General features: G+C 39.1%; 1 protein-coding gene across 2 annotated transcripts in view; it reads left to right on the top strand.

Moving 5' to 3' along the window:
• Positions 1-20,883, top strand: part of IFT81 (intraflagellar transport 81) — a 69,688-nt gene that overhangs the window by 1,615 nt on the left and 47,190 nt on the right. For both annotated transcript variants that reach the window (XM_072143307.1, XM_072143297.1), the window contains exons 2-9: positions 9-172; positions 1,277-1,380; positions 7,274-7,454; positions 11,180-11,269; positions 11,712-11,777; positions 12,086-12,196; positions 14,273-14,357; positions 18,765-18,928. In XM_072143307.1, the coding sequence (XP_071999408.1) occupies positions 29-172; positions 1,277-1,380; positions 7,274-7,454; positions 11,180-11,269; positions 11,712-11,777; positions 12,086-12,196; positions 14,273-14,357; positions 18,765-18,928 (945 nt within the window). In that variant the 5' untranslated portion in view covers positions 9-28. The remainder of the gene's footprint in view (positions 1-8; positions 173-1,276; positions 1,381-7,273; positions 7,455-11,179; positions 11,270-11,711; positions 11,778-12,085; positions 12,197-14,272; positions 14,358-18,764; positions 18,929-20,883) is intronic.

Raw genomic sequence — 20,883 nt, 5'->3', positions numbered from 1 at the left:
ATTTACAGCTTTATAACTTACCATAAAAATGAGTGACCAGCTAAAATTCATTGTGGAAAAGTTGAACAAAGAACCATTTAAGAAGAACTTGAACTTAATTACTTTTGATTCGCTGGAGCCCATGCAGTTGTTACAGGTCCTGAATGATGTCCTTGCAGAAATCGACCCAAAGGTACTGTAAATCGCTTTTATTTGGATATGAAATAAAATCATATGTTATGTTTACAAGCAATGTTATTTGTCTGTGATGATTGACTGTAAGGATATACAATCCTAATTCTAGAATTAATGTTGTACCTTGTTTATTACTTTACTGTTGATGATTGTCATTATCAATTTTGAGGGGTACCTCCTCTTATCTGCGTTTTGCTGGCGCTGCATTGTTCTGGAACAAGCTCTGTGCACTGTGTAACAGCCAGGAGACGTTTTTATTTCATTTACTTTTTGTGCCGTTTATCTCAGTTAAAACTAAGAAAAACACTCTTTAAAATGTTTTTTTTTTTTTTAATCTGTTAGGATAAGATGATAATTGAAAGGGGAGGCAGTGGTACTTGTGGAATCCCCACACTAGGGACAGAGAGTAATCTTTAGTGTAGTAACAATCCAGGATAACTGCAGGGGCAACTTACATTAAAGCAAATGTGAGCTGGGCAAGCAGACAGCTCTATTTGTAGTGGCCATCCAGGTCACTTCAGTGTATCGGGCTGTCTGCTTCTGTCCTGGTCACAAGTGCAGTGTTGCCACCTGCTATTGGCTGATTGACGGAAATCACACCACTACCCATCAGCTATTAATGATACTTTTCAGTTGTTTTCAGCACCGTGTATAGAGCCAACTCCCTGTAGTCACCTGCCTGTGCTTTTACAGCTACACTCCCTGTTGAAATGAATGGCCACTAAACAGTCTATGAAACCATTTGCTTCTGGCATCTTACATCGCCTTAGAAAAGCTGATCAGGCACGAGAAACTCACCTGTATGCTTCAGTCAGTGGACTGAAGGGAATAAGACGATTCCAGACATAATCATCAGCAGCTTATCTAATAGGTGAACAACTGACTTGGCATGTTAACGGGAACCTATCAGCAGAAATTTTCCTAATAAACCACTACCAGTATGTTGTAATATAGATCAATAACTTCCAATTCACTTTTCTTACATGATCCAGTGTTATGGCATGATATTATACTGGTTTATATGAAAAGTAATCAGTTATTGTTGTTTTCTATTTAAGTTTGTAATATGTTATCCATTTGATATGAATATTTGCCTTTACAGCATTCCCTTGACATTCGTGAGGAAATGCCGGATCAAACTGCTAAGAGGATGTTGAACATTTTAGGTATCCTGAAATATAAACCTCCAGGAAACTCGGGAGACATGTAGGTACCAATAATAATGAACATCTACAGTTAAAGGAGAACTATAAGAATAGATTAAAATAACTCTAGTTAAAGTACATTAATAATGTGACAGATTTTTATTACCTTTTTATTTTGTGATGAAATATGACTGTTTGTTTGAAGTTACAAGCCCAAAACTGATGAGAACATGATGGTTTGTTTTGCGTGACCGCGATGTTGTGTTTGAATCCAGATCACGATCTTACATACTCGCTACCAGCCATGTAGGGAATACATTTTGCTTCTCTTTCACTTTGATTGGATGTTCTCTCCAGAGGTTCAGTTTTTGGAACGGTATTGTGTAAAAGACTGTGCTGCTACCTACAGAGATAGACAGTTAAAAGACTTGTTGGAGGGTATTTATCATGTGCTGGTACATGGTTCACCAGCATATAATGTTGCATGATCTAGAGCAGTGGTTCTCAACCTTTCTAATGTTGTGACCCCGCAATACAGTTCCTCATGCTGTGGTGACCCCAAACCATGCAACTCGCAGTAAAAACACAGTAAAATCTCGGCTCCGATGGCTTTAGGCGACCCCCGGTTTTGGTCGTTCGACCCCCGCTGGGGTCCCGACCCACAGGTTGAGAACCACTGATCTAGAGTCTCAGACCTCCTCATATATCCGACGGGCGGCTGCTCTGCTGGCGATTCTACGCCTTGTCCTGTCTGGTTTAGAATTGTGTTTCAACAACTTACATTTTAACGCTGCTCAATTTAACAAGTGGGTAGAAAAAGGGACTTGGAAGGCCCAGCAAGCTGAACCTAACAAGCACTAGGAAATATGAAAGATCTGTCTTGGCTTGTCCTGCGTTAAGTGTGTCCACACATGGCGTTTTATTGCGTGTATTGGGCTCGGGCCGATTGCGTATGTGCTTCCATTGATACGCATGAACACCCGGTGTTTTGCATTGTTTAAATGCAGGACATGGGTATTGGTTACCGATCTCATGCAAATCAATGGAAATGCAATACATACGCCACATGTGACCGCACTTTTAGTATGACGTAAAGCTTATGGTAAAAATGTTTGTTCTTGTACTAGATGAGTAATATTTTACCCTTTCATGACGAATGGTCATTCGTAGCTGAATGTCTATTTTTTGCTTGACATGTGAGACTTTAACTTGATAGGAAAGGGTTATTACCATAATTGCATGTCTCTTTGTTTATAGAATTGACAAATGACAGACGTGTCAGGATTTTTTGTCACTTTTCCAATTCAAGTAAAATGGAATAAAATCTTAATAAAATATGTTAAAAATATGTACTGTGTTAATCCATTACCCTTCTTGAGGTTAAGGTACAGATGCAGAGTGTGCATGTACTGTAAACTGTCAGCACGGTCTCTCTGCAGTAATTGTAAAATGTAATATGTAATTCTCTGTTGCTTTTCCAATTTTATGGTGTTAAGTATTGGAGGTTAATAGATTTGGCACTTTATTTCTTCTCAATTAACCAGTTGCTTGGCAATAAAATGGGTTTGGAAACTCCACAGTCCATGTTGTTTCACAAGTCTACCAGAAGAGTGTGATATTTGATTAATGGCAGTGTTGTCATCCTTTCTCTCGCCTTCTCTGAGACAGGCGTCACCTGATTTCTTTAAGGTTTTAGTTGATAAGATACATGATACATATCAAGCCACATACTATATGACTAACTGTCTACACACGGCTCAAGCATTAACATTGTCTCTTGACTTTTGATGTCATACATGATTTGTGAGTGGTTGTAAAGTTTAGGACATTTCTGACTTTTCCAAAAGGGGTTCTACCACCTCCCCCATGCTTTACAATCTGCTGAGAGAATGTTGTAGAGAATTTCCTTTATTATTTCTGTATATTATGCCATTTCCAAGATATTCCCCTTTTAATCCATATGCTAATCAGGAAGCTGAGAACAAGGTCTTGTCTCCAGTAATGGTATACCCAACAAAAACACATCCACTTTTTTCCACTGTTACCCCATATGACCACATGCTGCAAGCAGATTATAATACTTGGAGAGGTTGTAGACTCTGTTTGCCAGAGAGCAAAAAGTTGATCTTGCTCTTAAGGTCTCAATTTGAGCTTGAAATTAGATGGACACTATAAAATAACATTTTCCCTCACTTTTTCTGTAGAAACTAATAACCACTGGTCCATCTGCTGAAGTCTTCTGCTTTATACATTGAAATCAGCAAAGGGGTTGTCTATCAGACTGAAAAAAAAGATAACACATTTTTTTTTATAACTACTGCACTACAATTTCATTTGGGGTTACTCACTGAACCTTGATATTGTGAAAGGAAACCGGTCACCAGGTCACCAAAAACGTTCTTTATTAACCACAACCAGCATTAGGTTAAGCGGTTTATGACTTTCCGGATCATGTTTTTTTTCATGGGCCAGGATCATCCACATGGTAGCATCATCTAGAAAAGGTGACATGACATTGGTTGTATAAAGTTACGAAAACATAGAAGGAATGATAATAGCCAGCAGAGCGTGACTAGCCGCTTTTTTTTCATTACTTCAAAATTTTAGGTTTTGTGTCAGGGTATTATTCCTCTCCACAGTATTCACTCCAATGAACTGTGATGTATCTTCTTCTCCACATTGCCATGATTTAGTCTTTTTCTTTCAGTACAAGTGTGCCATCTCCTCAGTATAAAATGTGATTGTATTATTACTCTTTTCCTAATCACAGATTTAGCTTTTTCTGTCCACTCTTTTTTCACTTGGCTTTTATATTTCATCCTACAATGTTGGCAACCGTGGTAGTGTTCCTTGGACATGACAATAATGTGGTCTTTGAGAACTTTTTCATGTGCGGCATCTGTGAAGTATAGAGTAGGCAGCCATTTGGATGGCATTTAGTGTAGAATTGGAGGATAAAAGCTACTGTGGTCCATGGTAAATCAAGAGAACAATTTACAAGCCATAAGGGTAAGCTACTTTGTGAACAAATGCGACAGACAGGTAGGTCAAGTGAGGATGTCATATTATTTTAAGCATCTAAATAGCAGTGTAGGAAATTGTGTGCGGTATATGCAACAAATTGTTCATAGTAGTACAGGGCTTTTAGATGTTAGCATGCTTTTACCCTGTATACATTATGGGTGATGTATCATTAGGGGAAGTTTAAAGTCAGCTTTTTTGGAGTTGGTAGATATTGCTGTATTTTTCACCAAATTTAGTATAAATTTTATATATGTGAACCCGTTCATGACTGTATCTACATACGTCCTAATTGCGCGCATTCCGTAGGACGCGTATAGACGTTATGGCAGTGGTCCACTTCCACCTGATTTACTGGTGGTAGACTATGACCAATGTAATGCTTGTTACCTTAGGGGTTAACTGGAACCATTTTTCTTATATTCTAATATGCTAATGAACCACAGATGCTCAGGCCTGGGTCAGCCATGCTCTTCATGACTCCGTCTGCTAATAAATTATGCACGCCCCTTTCATAAAAATGTATTCTTTGAACGTCCCACAAACTGGAGACAGCCGGTGACCTCACCTGGCTGGAGCTGGAGACCAAAAGATTTGCAGACATCCGGGTTACATCACCGGCTGTCTGCAGCTTGCGGGAGGTTCAAAGTATTCCTCTCCACATACCCCATTCCTCTGTTTTCCTACATTCAAGCACATAATAACTTTTACACTGTCTATCAAAACTGATGGACTTCAATTAGATGCACTCACATGATTACCATAAAGGCCTAATAGAAATCCAATTCTTTGGGCCAGATTTACTATTAATGAGGCAAACTGCAATATGTGAGACGAGACACAAGAAGAGCGAATCTCGGACTTGCCAACATAAATGTGGCGGCTGGTGTGAGTACGCGCCTGAGCGCCCCTTTCTGTGTATGGTGTTGTGCCGCATAGTGTTCTCTCTGGGCCTCTGTGTTCTAATCGATTTACGCTAATGTGAATACAGCTCTTATAAGGTGACAGGGGACCATCCCATACGTTCACATACCATTATCTTGAATACCCCACAAGCTCCTGCTTTCATCTAGGTTTTGGGGAACCCGTCTTAACATAAGTCTTGAGACATATTTGAGGTCTATAGATTGGGTTTCTCTGCCTAATTGCCTTAAAGGGGTTGTCTTCAGGTTGAAAATCATGGCTGCTTTCTTCCAGCGCCACACCTGACCATGGTTTGTGCTGGTAATGCAGCTCAGCTTTATAGAAATAAATGGAGCTTAGATGCAATAACAAACACTATCCATGGTCCGGAGAGAATCTGTTTTTGGAAGAATGTAGTCATCTTTTGTTAATTTCAAGACAGTCCCCTTAAACGTTCTTCCAATTACACAGACCTATATATCTGCCTCTAGGACAGTCTGTCAGTGCAGACTTTTTGGCAGATGGTGTCCTTGTATACCTGGTCCATTGTTTACCAACTATCTTCTTCAGACACGGATTGTAGGAGGACGAAGCCTTCTCTATAGCAGTGGTATCCACCTTTCCTGCTTTGTCTGCTCCCAGCGATATAACTGCTTATTCTTAATATTACCCACGTTCCTTCTGCAATCCGTGTCTGAAGAAGATCCATTGTTGGATCAAAACGTTACACACCTATATATCAGATTGCTTACATATCACAAAGAAAAGATTTTCTTCTGATTTGCATAAACGGAGTGCCGAATTTTTCTACAATTTGTCTATATGGGATGGTGCCCTATTCGAAGCAACCAAGCTACTTTGGGAGCGGTTTTTTTTTATTATTATTATTCTTATAAATAAAAATGAAGACCTAGCACAATTTTTTACAAGACTTTTAAATATAAGGCCTCCCATGAAAATAAGACCTAGCGACATTCATTGCTACAGGACCCCCCACTCCATATATTAGTATAAGTAAATCAATTAGAACGGTTGTGACATGGGTGAAGAATTAATTGGATAAAATAATGCTATGAGCAGCTTCCTGGGCAATAAGGGCTCATTTATGGAAAGTGATATCACTAAACATGAGAGCTTGGGACCAATGATTCTAAAAGAAATGGAGTAGCAAAAAAATCTGAATGAAATTCAAGGTCTGGAGAGTTATGATTAGGTTCCAGAAGATGATGATATGACATAAATTACTAGAATCGGCAAATGTACCATAAGAGTATATTAGTGGAAACCCCGGTGTATTTTTATTTTTTGTTCACTGAAATATAAGACATTCCCTGAAAATAAGCCATATGGCATAGTTAGGAGCCAGAATTGATATAAGACACTGGGGCTTATTTACTAAGGGCCCTGCGGCCGCATGGGACCCATTATGCAGATTTTCCGACTTTTCGGGGATTGCGACGCTGGGACAAGGATTTAAAATGGTATTGTGTCACACGTGATCGGATTGTGTCGCAATCGTGCCCAGTCTTTATGCAATACAAATCGGGGGCTGGCCGTCGGGATTTAACATTTAAATTGTGTCGCAAGCCAAGCACTTACATACACCGGGAAAAAGAAGGTGAACTCCGGGGGACCTGATCGGGGAAGCGACAGATGCAGGATACCGGGTGATATTTTTTCTACTATTTATTTTCATTTTGATATCTATTGATTTTGATTTATATTGATCTTTACATTAGATCACCAATATCACATTGTTGGGGTCCAACTGATCTGCTGTTCTGGCTGCTAAGTACAAAGTTCTGAAGACGGCTCCATTTTCTATGTAGTGGCCGAGTTGTGTTACTGTAGCTCAGCTTCTGTTCATGTGAATAGTAGCTGAGCTGCAGTTACCCATGTACAGCAGCTGCGTACATATGAGTCTGTCCTTGCCTCTTTGTAAAATGTCTTGTAAAATGGTGATTTGCTAATTAATCAGAAATTAGCCCTGATTGACATAATGAATTCATTTTATTTGTATTTATGTATAGGAGCACATTTCGGCAAGGTCTGGTTGTTGGAAGTAAACCTGTTATCCACCCTTTGTTATATTGGCTTCTGCAAAAGACAAAAGAGTTAAAGAAGAGAGCATATTTAGCCCGGTTTCTGGTTAAAATGGAAGTCCCTGCAGAATTTCTTCAGGACGACATTGTATTTGAGACAAATAAACAGGTAGGCTGACTCTTAGATCCGTTGTGTTTTATAAAGTGACGTCATGGCGTTCTGCTTTGAAGGATCCATGTCCAATGTGATGGTTCCACTTTGATTTGCTTGGTAATTAATCCTAGTGCATCTCATTGACTTATAATGGATTCATCAGACACAGCAGATTGACTGCCTGATGGGAGCAACAGAGCAATATTATCAGAGTCCTTTATTTATTACAAGATTTGTTCTGGATTTTGATAGAAATTTTATACGGAGCATCAAATCAATAGAATGCTTTATACTAGGGTCAAAATGAAGTTTTTGCTAGAGAGATGTATAGCTTTAAGTGAAATGACTCCAGAGCTGCTTTTATTTACTGACACCTTACACCTGACATGTACAATCTTTCAAGAAGAGGGAAATCCCGTTTTTAGTTGAACCCCTAATATTTTCACTATTATATATCCAATAACCAGAAAACCCAATTAAATGTATTGTAAACAGGGACCTAGCAGTATTGAAACTTTATATTAAAGGGGTTGGCCACTAATAACAAATTTTACCAGGGTAAGTACAACACCCTGTTTGGGTCTCCTACTGTCTACGCACCCTGGTAAAGTTTGCCTGTAGTCTATTTGGAGTTGATGATGACCTGTTGGCAACATGACTCTGGACTTCCTATGACGTCCCATGTCCTGCTGCCTTCTGGTGGATGTCACATCACCTGCTGTTTCCACTGGCAAACTTTACCAGGATACAATGGCGACCCAAATAGGGTATTTTACTCACCCTAGTAAAGTTTGTTATTAGTAGACAACCCCTTTAATATAACGTTTCAATGTTCACACCACATTTAATTGGGTTTTCCAGTATAATAGTGTCTTGTACTTACTAGCTTGATATTCTAGCCAACCCTTTTAATTTGTCTCGGTAGTCCTAGGTATCAGGCTGTGCTTTGCAATCATTTCTTTAGTGATTTTAGCCGTCACTATTCTATCTTCTATGTATTACAGTGCATTATTAAGTGTTAGATCTGATTTGGCCTCTCTTCTTGAACAGCTTAGTTGGTTCTGACTTGTTGAAATATGTACAGGGTTAAACAGTATGGGAAAAGGGTAATAGAAATGGTTCTAAAAGCACTGAAGGCTCAGCGGGAGAACAGGGCTTTCATAGGGGAATGGTTTCAGTGTACCTGATCTTTAAGAACAACAGGAGAATGTTGTACAGTGGACAGAAAGTACAGGCTGCAATGGAGAAGAATTGTATAACTCACCCACCTCCCTGCGCCCACGCGCCACCACAAGGGTCCTCTATCTCTTTCTGTTCAAGCCAAATCAGGCATGCACTTTCATATAACAGGCTGTGCCGAGCAGAATGTTTTCCTGCTCACTTCAAGGTTACAGAACAGGCTTTACATATGCAGTTTCCCATCATTAGCATTATTGAGTCAATTTATTGTCGTCTCCCAGCTGCAGAATTATTGCCAAATACATGCAGAGAATTAAGTGGATCAATATGGAAGATTGGTATAGGCTAACATGACATCATACATTTATAATTCATACAGAATTAGGCCTGATCCCCGATAACTGTGTTAATATGCGCCTTTCCCTCCCTACTGTGCTTTTGCAATTACACACATTAATAACCCAGCTCAGCAGCTTTCTCTCCTGATGACTTACATTTACCAGGAAATGAATTTTGGAGTGTTTTCCTAATTTTTATCATCTACAGAATGTTATCAAGATCCCTGGATGACTGCCCAGCATGCTGTTTACATGGCAATCTCCAGCACAATTGCCTGGCACAAGATGTAGTTAAATGCCACAAACCTCCTCAGAAATCATATTCACATAAGACAAGATTATTTTCTTGATTTATGGGAACAGTTGGTAGATTTATACATTTGATTCTATCAAATCTTTATATTTACATTGGTATATGGAAATATGCTATATACTACGTTTGTTATAAGGAATTTATTCAAATCAGTTAATTCAGTAAAGTATACAATGTTATGTTTATCAGATAGGGTCTAGTTTTAAAGCAATCCGTTATTTAAAAAAAGATATGTTTTATTTAATTTTGCTGAGCATGCTCAGTATGAAAAATGGATAGATTGATACAAATTGATGCAAAACAAGACCATCCATCTTACATAGAAATCAATGTTAAATTAAGGATGGAAAAGCCACCTGTCACTTCAGACTGACAAAATAGTGCATCAGTTCACGTCTAACTATCCACTCAAATAATGGGCGGCCTAATGCATGATGTGAAAACAGATACTAACTCGTTACAAGTACATTGAAATCAATTGAGAAAAACAGATCCTCTAGTTATCCGTTATTAGTGCTAAAAGACACAAACTGCAAAACAGTAGGCTGAACACACATGTAAATTAGCACTAAAAGGGACATTTTTAATATTGGTGGACTTGGACTTGGTCACACATTGAAGGTACATCCAAAGGATGCCTTTTTATAACAATGGTTGTATGGAATATAATAACCTGGTCTAATTTGAAATAACACGCATGGATCTGGTGCTTTTATAACAACAATAATCATCACCCTGTAATGTGAGCAAACTATTGCCCATGAACAGAAACCATTAAAGCACAAACATCGTACATCCTTGAATTTCAGTAGCTTTTGAGATGTGTGTGACTTCTTTACATGCTGAATTCTCATTATTTACTTGGATCGGTCAGAAAACTAAAACTATAGACTTTTATCTTGCAATATTATGACATATGACTAAGATATACCACAACATTATGATTGCATTCGAGATCTGTTCTCTGAAAAGACCACCAAGCCCAATAATGAAGAGCCGAGGATTCCTTCCTTTCCATTTCATCTACCTGCTGTGCTGGAAAGCATCATGTCATCCTGTCTCCATTATAGTAAAAGTTGTATTGTAGTGCCCTACACAGTGGGTGGAGAATAGCATTGTTCTATAGGAAAATAACAGTGCGGAAGTACCTTATAAACTTGAGTATAATCCCACCCGAATATGAACTGTGGCACCTTTTTTACCACAAAAAACTGTGAAAATGTATTGAGACACGTAAAAAGCCTAGTTAGCACTGGTTAGCAGCCTCCCCCACTAGTGAAATCTCTGGCAGCCTCCCTGACTAATGAACTGCCCAGCAACCTTCCCTCATTAATAACGTGCCCAGCAGCCTCCCCTCACTAATGAAATGCTCAGCAGCTTCCCCTTACTAATGAAATGTCCTACAGCAGCCTCTCACACCGGGCACCTTGCTTTATAAAAAAAAACACTCTGTACTTACTTTAGACGCTGCGCAGTGTGGGAGGCTACACTGTTACGTGGTACCTGTGTAGCAGCGCAACTAGAGACAGGTCTATGCACTCTGCCCATGCAATCACTATGATGTCATCAGAAGGCGACACCACTGCTTCATAGTGTATGCACAAGCTGCTATACAGGAACCACGATAGAGAATAGTAGCTACGGGGAGCATCTAGGTAGATTATTTTTTATATATTCTTAAGAATAAGCTGAATAGGGCTTATTCATCATAAAAATTGTGCTGAAAAACTTGGCTAATACTTGAGTATAATTTATATGTAGTACGTACTGTGGGTCCTATAATGGAAGTGATCACTAAATATGGCAGTTTCGTCTTTTCGAATTAACTGTATATTTAAATAACCTATTTTATATTACATATGACTACAGTTTTTATTTCTCAGCTGTAAGCCATATATTTTTCTTTCCAGTATGAAGAACTGATGGAAAACTTCAAAACTCTTCATAAGGAGTGTGAGCAGCTAAAGACATCGGGCTTTTCTACGGCAGAGATAAGACGGGTAATGTCGTCTCTCTCTGCTTTTTATGTCATTCATCCTAGCAGGCGAAATCTCCTGAGATCATCTGAGATGCGCAACATTTTATTTTTTATTTCTCTTTCATTTTTGAAACAATTTGTTTCTGTTTGGTTGGGTTTTGTAGTTTTTGACTGGATCATATAATTTTTGACTTCTGGGACAGTTATGTTGTTATACAGGCTCAAACTTTTTTTTCCCTGTAGCTTGGATATTATCTCTGAGCTCAGCCGGTTTCTTTCTATTCTTTATCTGGTTAATATATGACAAATATTTAAAGTTTGAAGGTGTATCCATGTACACAGAGGAAATGTAACATTATTCTGTTTATGAATATTCTGTTTATGCAAAGATTATTGACATTTATAAGATGTCTGGAGGATGGGTACGTCACTCTTCTAAATTATTATCCATCCCCCATCTTTAGGACATAAGCGCAATGGAAGAGGAGAAGGATCAACTAATGAAGAGAGTGGAACGTCTTAAAAAAAGGGTGAGAATGCCTTTCATGCTGCAGTGTTACAATGTCAAAGCTCTTGGCTGAAGGAATGCAAACATGGATTAGGAGCTGCATGTTGCCACTTACGCAAGGAAGATACAAATGCAGCTGAGAGAAAGGGGATCTCCTTAGGCTAAAGGCCAAAGTTTTTAAGAAATTTGAACCCAATAACTTTCTGCCAGCTGCTGGGAGTAACGGACATGGAAAGGAAATGTAAAGAGAGACTTGTTGAACACTTGATATGTCTACTTATATTCGTATGCATCTTCCAGTCATTTGCACCACTTAATTATTTACTGTAGGTGGAGACAGTTCAGAATCATCAACGGATGCTTGAGATAGCAAGTCAGCTGCGGGTTGAAAAAGAAAGAGAAGAATCTCTGTCTCAACAAAAGCAGGAACAGAGAAATCAGGTACCTTCCCAACATATCATGTACTTGTCATTATGTCATCAATAAACAGCAGTATAAAGTTAGAAAAAACTTTATGTTTTGGCACTAATATTTAAAGGGGAAGGTATTTTTCAGGAATACAAGAAAACCCCCTGAGAATCAGGGCAGGGTTACCCCAAAAAAGACTTCTATCCTAAAAAAGACTTGCCCTTCTCTGGCTATCGGGTCTAACCTTGTGGCAATGAGAGACGTCTATATTTGTGCCAGAATAATCCTTTACTTTTGACTTCGATCTTCCCTGCCCCTTGTTCAATTAAAAAACAAAAAATTGTGTTTCTAACTATAGAAACTCCAGGATTTCTTCATGGCATTTAGCAGATGCCATATATTATCTACCAATTCAGTTTATTATGATATTTCATTCTTGTGTCAGTGTTTGGAGTATGTATACAATTATTCAGTTCTTGTTTTTCATCAGGTTGAATAAAGCTTTTAAGTAAAGAATGACCCATGTGGTCATCATGTGGCAACAATCTGTTGCTGTCTCTCCGAGACTTTTAGGCCTGTCATTAACCCATCTCAATTACACCCTGTTGGAAGCGGTAGTATTGCAGTATATTGTATCCTTGCTTCCTGCACTGTCAATTGTATCGACTCCCTGAGGACACCAATACAGTAGAAAGGAGGAGAAATTTGGTTTAAGAATTGTGTGAACTGGAATAGGAGCTACAATGATAATCCTGCTCTGTCCTCACTGTCTCGCTCCTCCTTAAGTCCCAGGTGGCCCAACATGTGATGCTGTTTGGTCAGTAGCCCCGTTCCCCTGATGATGCTGATGCTCCATCGAAACATGAAGGGGGGGGGACTCGTGTTTTGTTTTTTAAGTTACATGTTTGAGTTAGCGTGACTGATACTTGGTTATGTTTTACTTCATAATAAAAATAAAAGTTACGTTTTAGGTCTGACCAATAAGGTTTTTCTGTCTCAGGACAGTTTTGTAAATAAGGTGTAATGTTGCCTTGACAGTCCTAAAAGGGCTAATCATGTTGTAAAAATGCTTTAATATAGCACTCTGGCACTGATGCCATAGGTTCGCCACCATTGCTCTAGGGCAGTGGTGGCCAACCTATGGCACGGGTGCCAGAGGTGGCACTCAGAGCCCTCTCTATGGGCACTCGTGCCTTCATCCCAGCACAGAGTTCGCCAAACAGGACTCAAGGCCTCTTGTTTGGCTACAATGATAATCCCAATCCTTTTCTTAACTAACTGATTTAGCAAGCTCTGACCACTATATGAATAAAGGAATTATTATTAATTATTACTTTATTGTTGTCCTCAGGTGACAGAGCAGGGATGAATAAGTTACTGCCTGAATTGTCACATTGGCACTTTGTGAAAAATATGTGGGTTTTAGTGGTAGTTTGGGCACTCGGTGTCTAAAAGGTTCTCCATCACTGCCCTAGGGGGCTTTAAAAGGTATTATTTTGCCAGTGAAATTGGTAGCAATAAAAAGTCAGCTCACTCTCTAAAAAATGATACCTTACACAGGTTCATGAAAAAGTTATTAGCATTATGGCATTTTTTTTCTCCAAAGGTTTTGATTTTTTTTTAAAAAAGGTATTAAAACACAATATAAACTATTTAAATTTGGTGTGATCACTGACCCAAAGAATACAGAGGAAGTGTCAATTAAAGCGCACAGTGAAAGGTGTATATATAAAGCCTGTAATAATATGGCCCTAAAGGTTTTTTTTTTGTCAGTTTCACTGTATTTGGATTACATTGAATGTTAAATACTGACCCTAGGAAATACAATTTGTCTCATAGATAATACGCCTTCATATATCTCTGAAAGTGGAAACATTAAAAAAAAGTGAAAACTGGAAAAACAAAAACTGGCTGCAACGTTAAACATGTACATAATAGAGATAATTTACATGTTTATACTTTTGCAGAAGAATATATATTTTATAGAACTATTTATTAATTTACACTTTGTGTCACATCTTATTTTGTTATGTTGTTACACAAGAATAATGATTTGTTTTTAATTTAATAATAATCATAATACAAAGAAATCCAAATTCTGTTTCACAGCTTTTTAGTGCAGAGCAAAAGCTACAAAGAGCCCAACAACAGCTGAAAAACATGCGACATGCAGCGGCAGATGCAAAGCCAGAAGGTAAAGTATGTCTACATAGATGTATGTGTGTATATACATATGTGTATATAGTTGTGTATTGCACTGGAAAACAGTATAAAATGTGATACATACTGTACAGTATTATTAAAATCCAAGAAGCTTCTACACACAATGTACCGTATTTTTCGCCCTATAAGGCGCACCGGACTATAAGGCGCATTAGTCCGATGCGCCTTATATATGTAATAATTCCATATATAAGGCGCATCGGACTATAAGGCGCGGGGACTGGGGGCGTGGCGGAGGTCCGGGAGCGGAGACGCGACGCCGAGACGCGGGGAAGGTGAGCGGGGAAGGTGAGGGGGAGGTGGAGGAGGGCAGCGGACCATACTTACATAGGTCCCCGCTACCGGAGACAGCAGATCTCCAGCGGGAACTGCAGACCACGCGGCAGAAGTTGTTCGTGCCGCATGGTCTGCAGTTCCCGCTGGAGATCTGCTGTCTCTGGTCTCCGGTAGCGGGGACCTATGTAAGTATGGTCCGCTGCCCAGCGCCATACATAGGGCGCACCGGACTATAAGGCGCACTTTGGATTTCCACAGAAATCCAAGGCTTTTAAGTGCGCCTTATAGTCCGGAAAATACGGTAGGTAAGCTTTCTATGGATAAAATCTCTTTCTCATTTTGTGGCACCACTATTATGGACCACCCTATCATGATTTATTTTTCCTGGGTTTGATTTGTAATGCGCTACGGAATTTGATGGCGCTATATAAATAAAAATTATTATTATATTATTATTCAGGCTCAGGGGGGCAACTACAGGGGTAGCAGCCATAGTAGCAGCTATGTGGCCCAAATTGCCAGGGTGTTCCGTCATCTGGGGTATTGGGTGTGTATATGATGTATGTATGTGTGTGTAGTGTATATCTGATGTGTATATGCTTTATATGAGTGTGCATATGTGATGCATGCTGCAAGGGTTTATATGGTGCTGTACTGTATGTATGTGTGTGTATATGCTGTGTGTGTATTTATATAAATGTGGGGCCCCAGAAGTCTGCTATGGGTCCCTGCCTCTTCTAGTTATGCCGGGGTTACATTTTTATATGGTTTAGAATATACTTACTCTTAATAGACCTTAATGTATAAGATGAACGTAGGGTTTTCTATGTTCAGTATCTCATTGGGTCTATTAACCTAACATTACATTATGAGAAAATGTAATTTTCCATTGGAAAATGTCTTGTGTGAGCTTCGCATGAACCAGCCTTGTAGGTTGAGAACAGCAAACTTAATCCTACAGTTTCTTGTCAATTTAGACATCTTGTTTCCATTATATTCATGCTGTGCTGGCCTAGGAAAATGATCATGATTTACTTTATAATCCTACTTGCCATTAAACACAGGTCTAAGTGCTGTAAAGTAATGTGTGATGTAATCACTAATACTATAATGGCTAATTTTTCTAAATAAATTTTGCCTGTAGGTTTATTTCATTTAACGTTGATAGGAAGCAGACAGTTAATTTTCCTTGCAATATTGATTATTGATGGATAATCATTGGTTGTGTCCCCTTGTATTATATTAATTAACTGCTCTTTTGATAATGAAGAAATTAATTATATATTTGTATAAAAATTAATGTTTGCTCAATAACAGATGGCACCAATTAAAATCCTGGTACAGTCCGCGGATATTCCTGAAGCCTCCGATAGGGGAAAAGTTTTTATCCATGTGATTTTTACAGCGTCTTATAGTATATACAGCTATTAAAGCTTCATTCTGCTCAAAGTACTGCTTATGTCATCTGACTACCAAGTAGTCTGTTTAAGCAGTTCTCATAAGGTTGGCATGGCTGTGTAAATCTTTATGTGAGCTCCCCTAGTGATGGTTTCAGGCATCCAGCTTTATAATTTTATAATTTGTTGAACAGGACAAAATTAATATTCTTATACAGTGGGACACGTTGCCCGGGGAGCCCTCCTCCCCCTTAATGCATGGGGAGGAGTGTACATAGTCGGCATTCGACAATGTACGGGGTGTTTCTCCAGTGATATTTCTCCTAATATGGACAGTGACATCACCGTGTCCCCCCCTCCTGCTGAGTGATGTATCTGATCAGCGACGCTCCCCGTTACCTTCTATTGTTTCCGATGAGCCCACATATGTCACTAAGCAAGATGGAAAATGGAGCTTTCTTTTTTGGGAGGATCCGATGTACAGTGGTCGGACAGAGCAAACTACCATGCCTCTGTCTGCCACTATGTATCAATGTATATGCTGAGAGTATACTTAAAACGTGAGGTGAACCCAGCCTAAGGGGGCATTTATACTGCCGTTGTGGGAATGTATATACGACCCAGTAGACGGCAATAGGCTCCCGCGGCGGTACAGTACCACACACGTACATGGGGAAAAGAGGGAGCTTGTGCTGTCTTTCCCCGTGTGCACACCCGTGCCCCTCTATCTCCTATGGAGAATGGAGGGGTGAGCAGCGTTCTACAGTGCACCTCTTTTGCAGGCTACACTGGGCGAGCATAAGTTAGTGTAAATGTACCCTAAGGGTGCCTTCACGCTGCCTTTGTGGGGACGTATATACTCCTGGCGGCGTATCGCACCGTACACATGTTCTATCATTCCCTGTGTTTGTACGGCCACATATTTGGCGGGAAAGGCATAATAAAAGCCCGCCCCACACACACACTGTATTTGGCTAATATTGATCATTTTTTGGACAAGTGTGAAAAGCAGGGTAAACTATTTATTAAGGAGTCCGGCTGAGGAAAAATAGATACCGTAAGTTGTAGTCAGTAGTCTGTTACTGTGTAACCCTGCCATGACAATGCACCTTTCACCTCTATGGTCCTCTTCTGCAATCGTGGCTAACATCCCTATGTTAATATTTGCTTTATAATCACATCTAAGATAAAGGGGAAGTGCTTGGGAACAAATAAAAAAACTGGCACCAATCCACCATTGAACTAGGAAATATTGTTCAGAGAAAGTATTTGTTGAATGATATGTCAAAGCTTTAACTGAAATTGTTGTTGTTACTAATGTTAGAGGTATAAATTCCCATAATTTCCATGATCTTTTGGACCATAGTTTCTAAATTGGGATGCACCAGTTCCTTCATTTCAGTGCAATCTGTTTTATACCCATGTATATGTAAGCACTTGGTTGGGAAGTTATTACTTGAAAGGAAATCTCAAGGCATCTGGCCAAATCATTACTGTGCACTGTATGTCTATGCATTTTGTAAACCGTAGTTATGAACAAATGGAAAACAAGCTTATTGTATGTCATTGAAAGAGTGCATTTGCCTACGCAATACTAAAAGAGAAAAAATGTCTGGGATTAGAATATTCTTTATGTACAATGTATTGTGAAAAAGTTTTTGACACAGCAGCATTAGGCTTCTATTCATGTATGAATATATTATTCACATACTTGCACATAATTTCACTGATAACAGCTAGTATGATCCATGCAATGTACGCACTGACAAATACTGAATCATATGCTTTATAGGGACAAAAATTTCCATCACTCCGTACCTCACCTGATGGACTATCACATCCTGGACTTTAGTGGATATTTTACTCGCTTTCCAACAATTCAGTTTCTGCTTCTGGCACGACTCAGTCTTGAATTTTGGATTTCATCCTTCTTTCTCTTCCTATGTGCAGTGCTATTAATCTCATGATGCCCCAGCACAGCATCTCAGGAGAGCTAGAGGCATTAGTAATATCTCTGCCTGCTGGGAATACAGTTTGATCACCCTCTCCTATACATTCTCCTAAAAAGGTCAAGGAGCCTTAATTGTGTGACAGGATTAATCAAGAACTTCTGCAGATCTGAGTCCTGTGGGAATAAACCCTGTCCATAGACAATCTAATATATGCCAAATCTGATCATCTCCAGCTGGATCAGATATCATGTATTCTGTTAAAAAAATGGACTTAATCTGTTCATGGAGGCAAGAAGCAAAGGACTGGAAATATTGGGTTACAAACTGAAAACTTTCCTCTCAACTTTTAAATTTTGTTTTTTGTTATAATAATAAACATGGCTGATCAGTCATGGAATGATAAACAAATAAAATGTGTTTCTATAACTGTATGCTATACTTCTAGAATTTTTGTATTTTTCTTTTTATATCCTGGAAAGAGCTAATAAAACATAATCCGTGAGATCTATATATCTAAAAACAATGTTATTAAAAACTTCAACTTGATCCTCAAAAAAACAAACCCTCATACAATGATTTTATGAGAAAATAAAATCATGAAGTGTGAAGGTTAAAATATCAAAAATGTCAAATGTGTCCTGGTCCCCAAAGAATTAAAGGGCGCAATTTTTCAAGTTCTGCCTGCTGCGCCCCTGTATATAGATTCTTTTTTTTATATTTTTTGTACTGATATTATTTTTTTACTTTCTGAAGGACTTATGAAAAGAGTTGAAGAAGAAATTAAATTTAATTCCTATATGGTTTCTGAAAAGCTTCCAAAGGAGCTGGAGAACAAGCGGCTGACCCTGAGCTTCATGCAGAGAGTTGTGAATGAACAAGTAATTGACCAGTCTGATCTCACAGAGCTTGAAGCCAAGGTATATGTGGAATGTACTTCTACATTATTCACACAGTTTTATGTTTTATATACTGTAGGTCAATGTCACCAGAAAGTACATGATATTCTCTATTTATTCTCTAATTGCCTTGCATATTAAAGGGATATTCCGGGAATATGAACGTTTGATACCAACACCCATAATGCTATAAATAAATGAACACAACAAAACTCAATGTAATTTATCACTACATAGAGCTTAGATAGTTTCCTTCTATGATGCACAACATTTTATGGGCTTTCTAGGCGGATTTATCTCCAAGATGGCCATCACAGGATAATACAACTCCCATGAGCCCTCAGTTCTCAGTAACAGCTCCTTACTGTTAAGCTCTGCTCCCAGTGATGAACTAACAGACTGTCCTGCTCTGTTACCATAGTAATGATCACTCCCATCACTGCACATTACCTCAGCCTCATTGAGATGGCATCTCACTACAACACTGGCCATACTACACTGGCCATACTGGATGCGTCACATACTTTATTGGCGTACCATGTGCCAGCTTGTGATATTTCCCCCCCCCCCCCCCCCCCAATATCAGTATGACCTGCCATGTGTTGATTGCCTCCATGTACATCATGATCCAGTCCCCTCCATGTATAAACAATCTCTCTCCTCAAACATATAGGCCCATGTGCTTTCTTCCACAAACAGTGCCACACCTGGCTACAGTTTGTGATGTAGAAAACTTAAAAGGATATTGCAGGAATCGGCATAATTCATATTGAAGTGGGTCATTAAAATATAAGCTAATATGTAATTAGTTGTTAATTAGTGTAATTTTGCTCCTTTTAGCAGAAAAATGTTGTGGACATGTAATGGACTGTAATTAAGAATTAAACTGCTGCTGGCCTTTTAATCAGTCCGTTGATTTTGCCCCTGTGGTGGAGACACAGGAGAGAAGATGCCGCTGGTCACATGTCTACATCACATGTCTTGTACCTACCTGCGTACGTCATGAGATCATCACTAAGTTTGGCTGTAGTCGGTTGGTTGCAGTACATCCAGTATGGCCAGTGTTGTGGTGAGAAACGTCATCTTAGAGAGGTAATATGCAGTGATGGCAGTTACACATCATAACTATGGTAATAGAGCAAGAAAGTCTGTTACATCATCACTGGGAGCAGAGCATGAGAGCGAGGACCTGTTACTAATAACTGAAGGATCATGGGACTTGTAGTTTTTAGTGGCGGCTATTTTAGAGATAACCCCACCTACTTAGAAAGCCCATAAAATTTGGAGAATCATAAAAGCAAACTGTTTAACCTCCATTCTGTGATTAATGACATTAAGATTTGTTGTGCTCATTTATAGCATTATGGGTTATTGTATTAGACGTTCATGTTATCGGAATACCCCTTAATAAGCAAGTACACCCCTCTTGTCCCTCCAGCCCCAATAAATGACATCGCTATTTTCCATTTCCCCTGCATATCCAGTACTGTCCTGCCTCACACACTTTCACTTTTTTTTCTCCTTTATGAACTGACCCTTCAACACAGACGTCTCTGCTCCTTGGTAATGGCTCCACCCCCTAATCTAGATAGGCTCTGCCCCCTTTATCAACATCAAACCCACTGCAAGCAACTCAACAGATCAACATAGGGATGATCACATGGTGCAGGACATGTGACCAGCTGCCATCTTCACTCCTGTGTCTGCTCGACCAGAGCAAAATCAATGGACTTATTAAAGAGCCAGTAGCATTTTAATTCTTCATAGCGTATGACCGCAACATTGTCCTGCTAAGGGGAGCTTAATAACAACTAATTACATATATGCTTATATTTTAGTGACCCAGTTGAATATTAATTATGCTTATTCCTGGAATACTCCTTTAATTGTCTATTAGCCATTGTATTTGGAAGCATGCCTTATACCCATACAATGCTTTTTCGTTGTATTTTTTCATAGAGCTAAACAGAATTGAC

This window comes from Engystomops pustulosus, chromosome 1, assembly GCF_040894005.1.
Source record: "Engystomops pustulosus chromosome 1, aEngPut4.maternal, whole genome shotgun sequence".
NCBI lineage: Eukaryota > Metazoa > Chordata > Amphibia > Anura > Leptodactylidae > Engystomops > Engystomops pustulosus.
This window is presented reverse-complemented; position numbering and strand designations above follow the sequence as displayed.